Source organism: Ictidomys tridecemlineatus, chromosome 1, assembly GCF_052094955.1.
Source record: "Ictidomys tridecemlineatus isolate mIctTri1 chromosome 1, mIctTri1.hap1, whole genome shotgun sequence".
NCBI lineage: Eukaryota > Metazoa > Chordata > Mammalia > Rodentia > Sciuridae > Ictidomys > Ictidomys tridecemlineatus.
Window position 1 is genome coordinate 69,710,436 of NC_135477.1, and position 13,148 is coordinate 69,723,583.

General features: G+C 34.2%; 1 protein-coding gene across 2 annotated transcripts in view; it reads left to right on the top strand.

Annotated features, from left to right (window-relative positions):
• Positions 1 to 13,148, top strand: part of Pten (phosphatase and tensin homolog) — an 88,090-nt gene that overhangs the window by 51,229 nt on the left and 23,713 nt on the right. For both annotated transcript variants that reach the window (XM_021735875.3, XM_005339190.4), the window contains exons 3-4: positions 2,266 to 2,309; positions 5,486 to 5,724. In XM_021735875.3, coding sequence (XP_021591550.1) covers positions 2,266 to 2,309; positions 5,486 to 5,724 — 283 coding nt within the window. The remainder of the gene's footprint in view (positions 1 to 2,265; positions 2,310 to 5,485; positions 5,725 to 13,148) is intronic.

The window sequence follows — 13,148 nt, forward strand, 5'->3', positions numbered from 1 at the left end:
TTTGTAATTGCTTTCATATTTAAAACTTTTAATATTTTTTATTCTAAGTAGAAGTATGATGCAGTAATAGAAAATGTTTTGTAATCAGTGATACTAAGCTTGTTCTGATTTTTCATTTATATATTGTGATTTGGGGCAAGGTTCTGCTTTCTCATAAAAATATGAGGCTAATATTAGTCATTATTACATGTTTGTGAGGATGAAAAAAAACATAAAAATTCTTAGAAGGTTTGCACATCTCATAGCATTTAGTACTTGTTATTTCTCTTTCCCTCCATATATTCATCTTAGAGTACTATGCTGGGGATCAAACCTAGGGCTTCATGTGTGCTAGGAAAGTGCTGCACCATTGAGCTACAACCTTCAGTTCCCAAACCAAACATTTGATATCCTGAAAAAAGTATGGGAAGTTTAGAGAACTGAATCTACATGAAACTGACACTTATTTTCTTTTTTTCTTATTATTTTTTAGTGTCAATGGACCCTTCCTTCCCTCCTTTCCTCCCTCCACAGTGCTGAGAATCAAACCCAGTGCCTCACACATGCTAGGCAAGCACTGTACCACTGAGCTACCACCCCAGCCCCTGACATTTATTTTCTTTTGAGCTGTTATGAAACTAGCTTCTTAGAATTATTTTATAGCCTTATATCCCACTTCCTAAGACTTTACAGAATTCCTTTTAAAATACTGCACCATGGATTGTCCACTACTGATCAGTCTGCTAAAGAAAGTATAAAATTTAACTATTTTATTGGTCATTTCTCTTCTGTTTATCATGTTTTTCACATTTGTATGGAATTATTTAACAGGGATACATATGACATTACTAAATACATTTTCTTTTTAGCAAAACTCAGTATTCTAAATTACAATATACTAAAAAGAAAAAAAACTTTGTTTTGAGTGGTAATGTGAAAGTTGATTTATTATAGGTATGACCAGTTTTTTAACAGTTTTAATTTATAATGAGTTCAATTTTCTTGTGAATTTGAAACTTTAAAGGAATTATAAATGTTTTCCATATTTCTAAATGTATAATACAGGTTCACAATAGCTTATTTAAAAATTTTGGAGCTAGTTATGTTTTAATATTCTGAATTTTTTGGTTTTCAGAAAGGCAATACAGAAGCATATACTCTTTAAGTATATTAATTAAGGACTACATACAATCTTAAAACCTCAAATCAGATTCTACAATTGAGATTGCCATAAATTAAAAGAAAATTTTAGCTGTTTTGTAAGTTTAGGATTTTGGAATTGTAGGTTAAGGAACAGTAGATCTTAATTTGTTCTAAAATATTGATTTTTATTTTAAATAGTTTTAAAAATCTGGTTTGGTGGTAGTTGGATTTACTATGATGCTGCTGACCACACTGTCAATTATGAATAAACCAGTACATAATAACAAAGACATCACTACCATTAAAAAGACAAATATTTGTATGCTCTATGAATGCAATGTTAGAATTTTACTATCCTGTATTGATTTTACTTATTCTTTCATTGCTTTCAGATATTAAAATTTATAATCTGAGAGATTATTTAACTGAATTTTATTCCAGGCATAGGTAAATTCTGTCTCAGAGCCCACAGAAATTTCCAGTTTATTTGTAGAACCCTTTAAACCATGAGAGAACTGGAGAGTTTGAGAAGTTTGCAGATGTATTCTCAGATAGGCATATTTGCCATTGATCCCTCCTGAAAATCTAGAGTGGATTTACTAAAAATGACTTTGGTTTATCTAAAGGGAGAAAGGTCTGGTTTAAAAAAAATTAGTAAGCATCGTGTCCAAATAGATTAGCATCATTCAGTTTTCTTTTGTTCTTTTGCTTTTAATATTTTTAACATGTTTTTAAATAATAGTTTAAGAATTGTATGTGCTCATCTGGTGAGATAAAGACAACAATGAAATTATTTACTTGTTTACAGGTACTTGTGAAATAAAAAAGTACATTCTAATAACATGTAGAATTTCTGTAAATTTGAAAATTATAGATGCAATTTAATTTGTAGGGTTGTATGATGAGGGCATCACAAATTTGATAAGCAAATGTATAAGCTCTGTTTGCATATATTTCACATCTTAAACCTTCACCTCCTTAATCATAAAATGGGGATAGTTTTAGTACCTACCTCACAGAATTCTTGGGATTAAATGAAAGAGTGAATATAAAATACTCAGCACAATGCCCGATTCAAGAAACTTTTTGTTGTTATGCCCAAGTACAAAAGGTAATTTATGCCACTTTAAATTTTTCTTTTAGATGTGCTGAAAGACATTATGACACCGCCAAATTTAACTGCAGAGGTATGTATAAATGTACTGTAGTATGTTGTATAACTTAAAACCAATAGACTATATTGTACTGTCATAACAATAATGAGTTATCATGATTGGATATAAATATTTATCTTAAGGATAATCTTAGACAACTTGGAAAAACTAATTTTGCTGTTGTACTTTAGAAAAAAAGTATCATATAAACCTCTCTATTGCCTGGAAGACTATAAAGTGTAGAATAGACAGGAGAAATACTAGACTGTGTTTGTATCATAAGGAGGGGGTTTCCCTACTGTTTAAAGCATTTGATGTCAGTATGCAGTTTCAGAGAGACAGCAGAACTACTTTTCTGCTTTGGGGAATGACTTAAAGATAGGAAGGATAAAATTACATGGATAAAGAGGAGCCATTTAGGTGAAAGCATGGAACTATTTTTTATTTGTTTCAATTAGTTATACATGACAGCCGAATTCATTGTACATGAATGGGCACTTGATCTCTGAGCCGCATCCTCAGGCCTTTTTATTATTTAGTTTGAGACAGGGTCTTCTTGCTAATTTCTCTGATTATGCACAATATAGAAGCACACCGTTCATGCAATCATACATGTACCTAGAGTAATGATGTCTGTCTTATTCCACCATCTTTCCTACCCCCCAATCTCCCTCCCCTCCCCTTTCCTTCCCTTTCCTCCCTTCTCCTTTCCTTCCCTCTCCTTCTGTCCCTGCCCCTCTCCTGCCTCTCCTCCCCTTTCTTCCTCTTTCCTCCCCTCCCTGCCCGTCCCCTCCCCTCTCCTCCCTTTCTCTCCTCTCCCCTCCTCTTCCCTTCTCTCCCTTCTTTTCCCCTCCCTACCCTCTGCGCAATCCAAAGTTCCTCCACTCCCCCACCCCCCATTTTACATTAGCATCCACATATCAGAGAGAACATTTGGACTTTGGTTTTTTGGGGATTGGTTTACTTCACTTAGCATGATATTCTCCAACTCCATTTACCTGCAAATGCCATAATTTTATTCTCTTTTAGTGCTGAGTAATATTCCATTATATGTGTATACCACAGTTTTTTTATCCACTAATCTATTGAAGGGTATCTAGGTTGGTTCCACAATTTAGCTGTTGTGAATTCAGCTGTTATGAACATTTAATTTTATTTATTTTTATAATGTGGTTCTGAGGATTGAACCCAGTGCCTTACATGTGCTAAGCAAGTGCTTTACCAATGAGCCACGATCACAGCCCCTAGTGTGTTGATTTTAAGTCCTTTGGGTATAGACAGACCAAGGAGTAAGATATCTGGGTCAAATGGTGGTCCCATGCCAAATTTTCTAAGGAATCTCCATACTGCTTCGGGAACTGTTTTTTAACTGAATTTTATTCCAGGCATAGGTAAATTCTGTCTCAGAGCCCACAGAAATTTCCACTTTATTTGTAGAATCTCTTAAACCATGAGAGAACTAGAGAGTTTGAGAAGCTTGCAGATGTAAGCCTCAGATAGGCATATTTGCTATTGATCCCTCCTGAAAATCTAGAGTGGATTTTTAAATAGATGGTCTGAGAATTCTGAAGCATTAATTACCAAGAGTCAGTTTAATTTCACTAAAAATGGTTTTGTATGTGTGTGTATAGGAAGGTAGGTAGGTAGAGTTAGGTTTTTGCTTACTAGACAAAGCATGCCATTGGTTGCGGTTTCTTGTTTTCTCTCTCTCTCTCTCTCTCTCTCTCTCTCTGTACCAGGGATTGAACCCATGGGCACTTGATCTCTGAGCCACATCCTCAGGCCCTTTTATTCTTCAGTTTGAGACAGGGTCTTCTTCCTAAGTTGTTCAGGGCCTTACTAAGGTGCTGAGGCTGGCTTTGAACTTACGATCCTCCTGGCTTAGCTTCCTGAGTCATTGGATTACAGGAGTGTACTACCATGTCTGGCAAGGTTTATCTCTAAAGAGATATTTAACAGATTTTCCTGAATGTTTTTGTGTGCCATTTAGGAAATGAAGATGAAATAATGGTCTAGTTATGCAAATGACTACGTGAAAACTGTCCCATTAACTGAATGTAACAGTAGTCATTATCTATCAGAAGAGCTTTCCTGTCATACCAAAGGATTTAATTGATTGTAGTCTCTACTATGTTATGATGACTTGAAGATTCAAGACATAGTGTTCACATATTTAGATGACATAGAATAATTAGTACATTGGTGTCAGGATGTTTAAGGATCTTCTTAATAGATTGAAACCAATGCATATACTAAATGATAAAAATTTAATAGTGATATATCTAAAGTCCTGTTTCTAGGCAAATTTTAAAAAACCTCAACTCTAACTTAGGGATCAGAGAAGTCTTGGATTTTTAATAATTTATGTGAAAAAACCTGAAACTTCATTTTATAACTTTACTACAATTGTAATCTTTTGTAAGTAATTTTTTTTTCAGTTTCTTTTGTAAATGCTTTTCAAGTCATGTATAATAACACTAAGATTTGTAAAACCATCTCTCTCTCTTTTTCTTTTCCTTTGGCACTGGGGATTGAACCCAGAATTACATTACTACTGAGGCACATCCCTAGCCTTTTTATTTTTTATTTTTTGAGACAGAGTCTCACTAAATAGCTTAGGGCCTTGCTAAGTTGCTGAGGTGGGCTTCGAACTTGCCATCCTCCTGCTTCGGTTTCATTTATTTATTTATTTATATTTATATATGACAGTGGAATGCATTATAATTCTTATTACACATATAGAGCACATTTTTTTCCCACAGCATTTTTCTTTTATGAAGTTAAAATACAGTCCTTTCCACAGTTGATTCTATTAGTAATCTATACTTTCTTTGAAATATTTTTTGTTATGATGCAGTATTATAAATATTGTTATTCATTTTTTTTGTTAGAAAATGCATTGAGAGACCCAGGTGACATTTCATTTTGGATTCAGGTATACCTCTGGTGTATTGTGACCTCTGCTCCCAGTGTTACAGCAATTTCCTCCTTCATGAATCGAGAAACATAATTCTTGGGTACTTTTAGAAGTTAGCAATAGAGTATTCTCTCTTCAAAAATTAGAAAGTTAATGAGCAATAAGGAATTTGTATTTAGTTTTTCTTTCAAACACTTAAGTTTATAATACAACATTTCTAAAGTTTACCTACTTTTAATTAAAAATTCAGGAGAGAGTTTTTTCTTACTCTGAGGTTATCTTTTTACCACAGTTGCACAGTATCCTTTTGAAGACCATAATCCACCACAGCTAGAACTTATCAAACCCTTTTGTGAAGATCTTGACCAATGGCTAAGTGAAGATGACAATCATGTTGCAGCAATTCACTGTAAAGCTGGAAAGGGACGGACTGGTGTAATGATTTGTGCATATTTATTACATCGGGGCAAATTTTTAAAGGCACAAGAGGCCCTAGATTTCTATGGGGAAGTAAGGACCAGAGACAAAAAGGTAAGTTTTATATTCTCTTCTCCCTTTCTTCTTCTAGATCCAAGAATTTATTGCAAGACAGACTTTTTTCTTTTTCTTTTTTTTCCCCTTCACCTTTCTTGAGATATAATGTGATATTTTGATACATGTATGTATTGTGAAATGATTACTACAATTAGTCTACTCATCATATCACCTCATATAATTATTGTTTTCTCCCTATTGTGGGGAGAGCATTTGAGATATACTTTTGTATCGATTTCTTTTCTTTCTTTCTTTCTTTTTTTTGGTACTGGGGATTGAACCCAGGGGCGCCTAACCACTGAGCCATATCTCTAGCCATGTGACCCCACCACCCACATATATTTTATTTTGAGACAGGGTCTTGCTGAGTTGCTTGAACTCATGATCCTCTTTACTTCAGCCTCCCGAGCTGCTAGGATTTCTCTAAGCAATTTTCAAGTTTGTAGTACATTATTATTAACTAGCAATTCTCAAGTTTGTAGTACATTATTATTAACTGTAGTCATCATGCTGTTTTTTTAGTCTCCAGATCTTATTTATCTAGCCTAACCGAAACTTTGTATAGTTTGAGTAATATCCCCCTATTCCCATCTACTCCCATCCTCTAGAAAAGAGATTTTAAAAAGATAGTTGTTAATGCCTAATTTCTTTCAAAAATTTTAATCAAGTACTGCCCCAACTTCTGTATGAATAGGTATCTAATTCATTTAATTATTCAGATCATGCTGCTGTTTTTATATCATGATAGCAAATCTTACCCATTAACCTTATTACATATTGGATCTTACAAAAATCCTTATAAAATAGCATTTTAAAAACAACATATTGCTGGCCATGGTGGTACATGCCTACAATCACAAACTTGGGAGGCTGTGGCAGGGGCATCACAAATTTGAGTCCAGCCTTAGCAATTTAGCAAGGCCCTAAGGAACTTTCCTTATCTCACAAGAAAAAATAAAATAGGCTGGAAGTGTAGCTCAGTGGTGAAGCATCCCTGGGTTAAATCCCCAGTGTACAAAAAACACACAAACCAATCAAAAACACCCCTGCATATCAATCAAAAGTAAGTTTACTGTTGCTGAAGCTTGCTTGAGAATAAAATGTTTTGGGATAATTACCTGAATATGATTATTACCTAATAAAGTGTGATCATTTATAATAAAATTCATTCTTTCATGTGAATAATTGTAAAATGGAGTTACAATTAATCAGATTCTTCAGTCTTTTAGAAAGCTAAAGACCTTAAAAATCAGCAACAAATTTAACTGCATTTGAGGGCAAAAAGCAAACTCTTGAAAGGTTTTTACAATGATTTTTCAAAGGGTCAATTTATTTGGATGGTAAGTATAATAAAACATATTACCTTTGTATTAAAAAGAGTTTTTGTACATTTCTTTAAGTAGAACAAAACCCAAACCTCTCCAGATGGAGAAAACTCATTTAGGGAGAGAGACATTAATCAAAAATTTGTTGTAGTTTTAATAATTTTATAACTAGGCAGATTCTTCTCCAGGATAAGTCAATTTCTTCTTCATTCATCTTCAAAACAAATAGAGGTTATCATATTCATCATTTTAAGCTGAGTAGTTGTATCAGTTTCTTTTTCACCTCTTGTTTTTTAACCATTTGTTTGTCTTTGTGACTTTCTGAGTTATATGTAAGGACGTCAAAGTACCATTTATTGGAAATAGTTCACAAAATTGGGTATTAAAAGTCGGGTAAAAAAATTTTGTTTTGGTAAAGTATAAAAGTTGTGTGATGAGCAGAACGCTAGATTTAGTAAGCTAGGAGCTTAAAAAAAACCTGTTCATGTTATATAGCTTTAAAAAGTCTGATGAAAACCAGACATGACGAACACCTGTAATCCCAGCGGCTTGGGAGGCTGAGGAAGGATGATCTTGAATTCATAGCCAGCCTCATTTTAGCAACTCAATGAGACACACTCTCTCAATAAAATACAAAAAATGCTGGGGATGTAACTCAGTTGTTAAGTGCCCCTGAATTTAATCCCTGGTACCAAATCTGATGAAAAATTTTAAGTGTTTTCCCATTAAACATAGGCATGGATACATAAAAAAAATTTACTTATGGTTTTTAATTGCACTGAAACTTATTTAACAACAGATCATAAAAGAAACCTTCAATTTATTTGTGAGTTTTTTTCCATACAAATATCAATGGCCACAGTATATGAGAATGATGAATAAACCCGACTTTTAATACCCAATTTTGTGAACTATTTCCAATAAATGGTACTTTGACGTCCTTACATATAACTCAGAAAGTCACAAGTGGTATAAGTTAACCAAAATTAAACTTCAGTTTTCTTAGTAGTAAATTTTAAGGAATAGGCTAATGTTATTTAACTTTTTAAAGTAAAAAGTAAAAATTGTGCCATTTTGTTTGACTTTGCAACTTACCTGCCATCTTTGATATCTATTCAATTTCGACTTTGCCTATCTCACAAATAAAAGAACCAAATGGAAAATGTAGATTCCTTTGCCCAATGAAAGTAAGCTTGTGTCAAGAAATAAGAGTATGTCAAGACTCTTAGATAAATTCATGTTGCATCATTTTCCTTGCCTTCAAGTTAATGAAATAATTTTTTGGCAGTATCTGCATCATTAGTCCTGTGTTATGAAGGAAAGCATTATGATTTCACATTTCAGTTTTAAAGTTGAAGAGTTAAACTCCTTAAAAGAGTTTGATTTAAAGTCTTGGCTTTTATGAATTTGGCAACTTTTACAACAGATTTTTTTTTTTATTGTTGGTCGTTCAAAACATTACATAGTTCTTAATACATCATATTTCACAGTTTGATTCAAGCGGGTTATGAACTCCCAACTTTACCCCGTATACAGATTGCTGTATCACATCAGTTACCCTTCCATTGATTGACATATTGCCTTTCTAGTGTCTGATGTATTCTGCTGTCTGTCCTATTCTCTACTATCCTCCCTCCCTTCCCCTCCCCTCCCCTTTTCTCTCTCTACCCCTTCTACTGTAAATCATTTCTTCCATTTGTATTATCTTGTCTTACCCCTCCTTTCCTCTTATATATCATTTTGTATAACCCTGAGGATCGCCTTCCATTTCCATGCGATTTCCCTTCCCACTCCCTTTCCCTCCCACCTCTCATCCCTGTTTACAACAGATTTTTTCATGACAGTTCTTGCACAGGCTATGATTCAAAGCTTGGCACTTACAAAGCAGTAGAATACTTTCACAACAACAGATAAGGTTTCTTTCAGGATTAATGTGAGTTTTGCCACTCTGAAGCACATGGATGAATAAAGCAGTGAGTGATGATGGCATGGAGAGCTTCTGTCTTCGCTAGTGCAGCAAAAGCAGATGTGCTGCCCGACATTGAGGTGTACTGTTTTTTATGGAATACTGAGGTTTCTTCTTGGCAAAGAAACTTCGCCATTTTGAAAATGTTATCAATGTTTCCCAAAATTTTCAAAGATAGGCATCATTCATTGTGTGACCATGTATGTATTTGATGAAAACTACTAGCTGGGTGCACTAAGAAGTCATATGCTGAAGGGAGGTGGAATTTCCAGTCATTTCATGACCTGTTTTATAGTCTCAGAAAGAAAAAAAAATGTCAGTGATAGAGGTTTTGACATCTCATTGTGATACAAATGAATATCATGTCCTATGCATTTTATTGGGTGAATCAGTCAGCCTGTAGTAGATTGAATTGTGTCTCCCTTCATGAAATAAAAATGTATCCACCTGGAAAAAAATTATAGAGGTTTTGAAATATTTTTCTGCTGCAAGCTACAGACGTGCTTGACTCTTTCTGAGATGTTTGCTTTCATCATGTTCAACTGTGTAGCTTTTTGTTAGTTTGATATTAACCAGTAGCCTGGTAGGTTGCTTTATTCAAAATTTTGAGTTGGGTCAAACAAGAGTTTTGTAATGGTCTGGGCTTTTCTAAGTTGTGCTCTCAAACGTACTGTCGTCTTCTCCCTGTTCCCTTCCTCTTAAGCACACCTTCCCTTCCATATGTGCATATATACTCTGTCTGATAATAAGTGCTTCTTCTGAATAGTTGGCTATAGGCTGCTGATGGTGATAATTTGCCATGTAAGAAGCATTTGGGATAATCTGTCTCATCATGTTCAAGATAAAGGTAAAATCTAAGGATGCTCAAACTTTCTCTGTGTCTATCCAGTTCAAGTTAAATCCAAGAGAAGTTTTCATAATCAAAAAGTGAAGACATATTTAATTTGTCAGATCATATTTAGTCATCACAATCTGGTAACATTGTCAGTTCTGTTTCTCTCTAGAGGTGAGGAAGGGGTGTTTAATGAAATGGCAAGAAGCCCCATGGAATATTGTGAGATAGGGCCAGAGTAAAAAGATTGCTAGAGAAGTATTTATGAAAATAAAACATAAATCCTACAGTGTCATGTGATAAAAAGTAGTAATACTTCATTAGTAGAACTACTCTCTGTTGGCATCTCCCCCAAGTGAATGTGATGGGCTAGTAGGAAGTAGAAAATGTAGATCTGTGTGGACTGCCAGGAATGTATTTGATAAAATTGTCAAGTTTATTTGTTACAAGGTATTAAAGCACAGTTAAATGGTTTTAGCTAAGTTGATCACTTTAGCTAAGTTGATTACTTTTAGTGTCAGAATAAAATGAATCATTGAGATTTACTGTTCTTAGCTCATGCTTAGTTCATATACCTAGACCATGTTTTGGATGAATTATTCACAGGTCCTGAAGAAATGTATTCCTACCTTTTATCCCTGTGTATATATTAAAAGGCAAAAAATAAATTTGTGAGCAGATGATGTTGACTAAATTGTGTTTTACTTAATGTTTGCATTTACATTTTAGTTTGAAACAGCATTAGAAAACTAGGAATAATGGATAAAACCCTTAAGATTATTGGGTTCCCTACCCCCTCTAAAGTTTCTTATTTTATAGATGATAAAATGGGTCCAGAAAGGTAAAGTATTGTCATCAGTATTATCTATATGTCAATGACTCCATTGAGAGTAAAAGTTGAGTCCCTTGCTGCATTGTTAAATTTCTTTCTACATTATCAAGTTCACAAATATTTGAACTGAAAAAGAATTTTGAGATTCTTCAGAATAATTTATATAGACTCCTGAAAGTTTAGATAATACTGATGAAATAAGTCTATTTTGAAGGTTCCTCGTTTTATATTCTTATTTTTTAAATGTTATTTATTTGTTTGTTTATCTATATCTATTTATTTATTTAGGGGAGCATACTGGGGACAGAACTCAGGGGCACTCGGCCACTGAACTACATCTCCAGTCCTATTTTGTATTTTATTTAGAGACAGGGTCTAATAGAGTTGCTTAGCGCCTCACAAGTGCTGAGGCTGGCTTTAAACTCTTGATTCTCCTGTCTCAGCCTCCCGAGCTGCTGGGATTACAGGTGTACACCACCATGCCTGGATTAAATGTTTATTTTTAAAAAAATATTTTTTAGTTGTAGGTGGATACAATACCTTTTTATTTAATTTATTTATTATTATGTGGTGCTGAGGATTGAACCCAGCTAGGTGAGCGCTCTATCACTGAGCCACAACCTTATCCCCCTTGGTTTATATTCTTTACAGATGCTAGAACATTTAAAGACTCCTGATTTAAGGAGAAAGAGAACAAGTTGAGGGTATTGGTCTTATAAACTTAAGGCTGTACACTTTCTCAAAATCTCTTCAATTTAGTTGTCTTAAAGCTTTCAGTGATATCACTTGTTTGATGGTTAGAGTTCTAGTGAAATTATATATGTATGTATACATATTTAACGTACATAACAACATATATGTATATTATATATATATACATAAGTATATGTGTGTAGTTTGTTTATATATATTTATATTTTATATACACACACGTATATGGGGGATTGCTGGGAATTGAACCCAGGATGCTTTACCACTAAGCTAAATCCCCAGCCCTTTTTCTTCCTCTCTTCCTCCCTCTTTCTCCTTCTCCTTTTTCTTCTTCCTCCTCTTTTTTTTTTTTTTTTTGTACCAGGGATTGAACCCAGTGTCCTTAACCACTAAGCCATAACCCCAACTCTTTTTAAATATCTTTTATTTAGAGTCAGGGTCTTGCTGAGTTGCTTAGGGCCTTGCTAAGTTGCTGAGACTGATTTTGAATTCTCTATCCTCCTGCCTCAGCCTCCTGAGCCACTGGGATTAGAGGCTGGATTACAGGCATGTACCACCATGCCTGGTTTATTCTTTGAGGCTGGATCTCCCTAAATTGCTTAGAACCTTTTAAATTGCTGAAGTTAGCTTTGAACTTGACATCCTCCTGCTTCAGCCTCCTGAATCTCTGGAATTATAGGAGTGTGTCACAATACACAGATAATCATAAATATGATTATCTAAAGTAATTTTCTTAAAACATCTGATAATATTTCCTTTTAAGTTGAGCTTGTGCATTCACATCTTTTTAAAACTGTGAACCACTATTACAGGAGATGAATACATGTTATCTATTTTACAGTTTGTATAGAATTAATTTCATTAAAACTGTCTTAAATGTTATTTTACTTATATCCTTAATTATAGAGAAACATAAGAAGCTGAAGAAAGTTGTGTTCTTGTGACATTCGTATGGGAGCAGAATCTTTTTTCAATTTGTTTTGAAGAGAAAGGAGGTAGTTTTCATGAAAATTTGTAGACTTTGCAGAGACTCTCAAAATATTCTGACCTATTACAATCTAACCCAGTTATGACATATCTGCAGCATGCAGTGATGTAAATTACATGGCAGGGTCTTGGGTGCAAGCTGACCACAAAATGTAGCATTATGTTAGGAGTGTCTAATTAGTACTTGAGGCTGTGACTTGTTGCAGGGAAGTCAAGCAATTGATACCTTCTATAAAGAAAAAATTTCTGAGCTTGAGGTAACTGCTCAAGGGAAGGGCGACCCCTTTTATTCAATACCTTTTAAGAATGAAGAATGTTAGGCTTCCTTTGGGGTTATTCATTTGTATATTTGATATTTGACTTTATGAGTATGCTAAATTATCCAAAAACAAGCCATTTATGTTTTTTCCCCTCCCCCTCTAAGAAAGCATGTTTCAGGGTTCCCATCTCTCCTGTGCCCAACACTGTGTGCATCTACACTTAATTTATAGTATTATAAAAGATAAGTCTCATTTATTGTCAACTATGAAAAAAGAGTTAAAGCATGTTAAGAATGCTGGTAAGTATATAGTTTGGAATGATTCCTAAAATTTCCAACTTCAAAGAGGTTAATTTCCATTTTATGACAAACCTACATAGAATCACTGCTATTTTCCTCTTTTCCCTTACCACCCTCTCCCACTTCCAGAATAGTGGCAAGTAAGCATTAATATTTGTTTTCTTTCATTAAACTTTTTTTGGGAGGGAATCGGGCAGCTTTCATTTTCT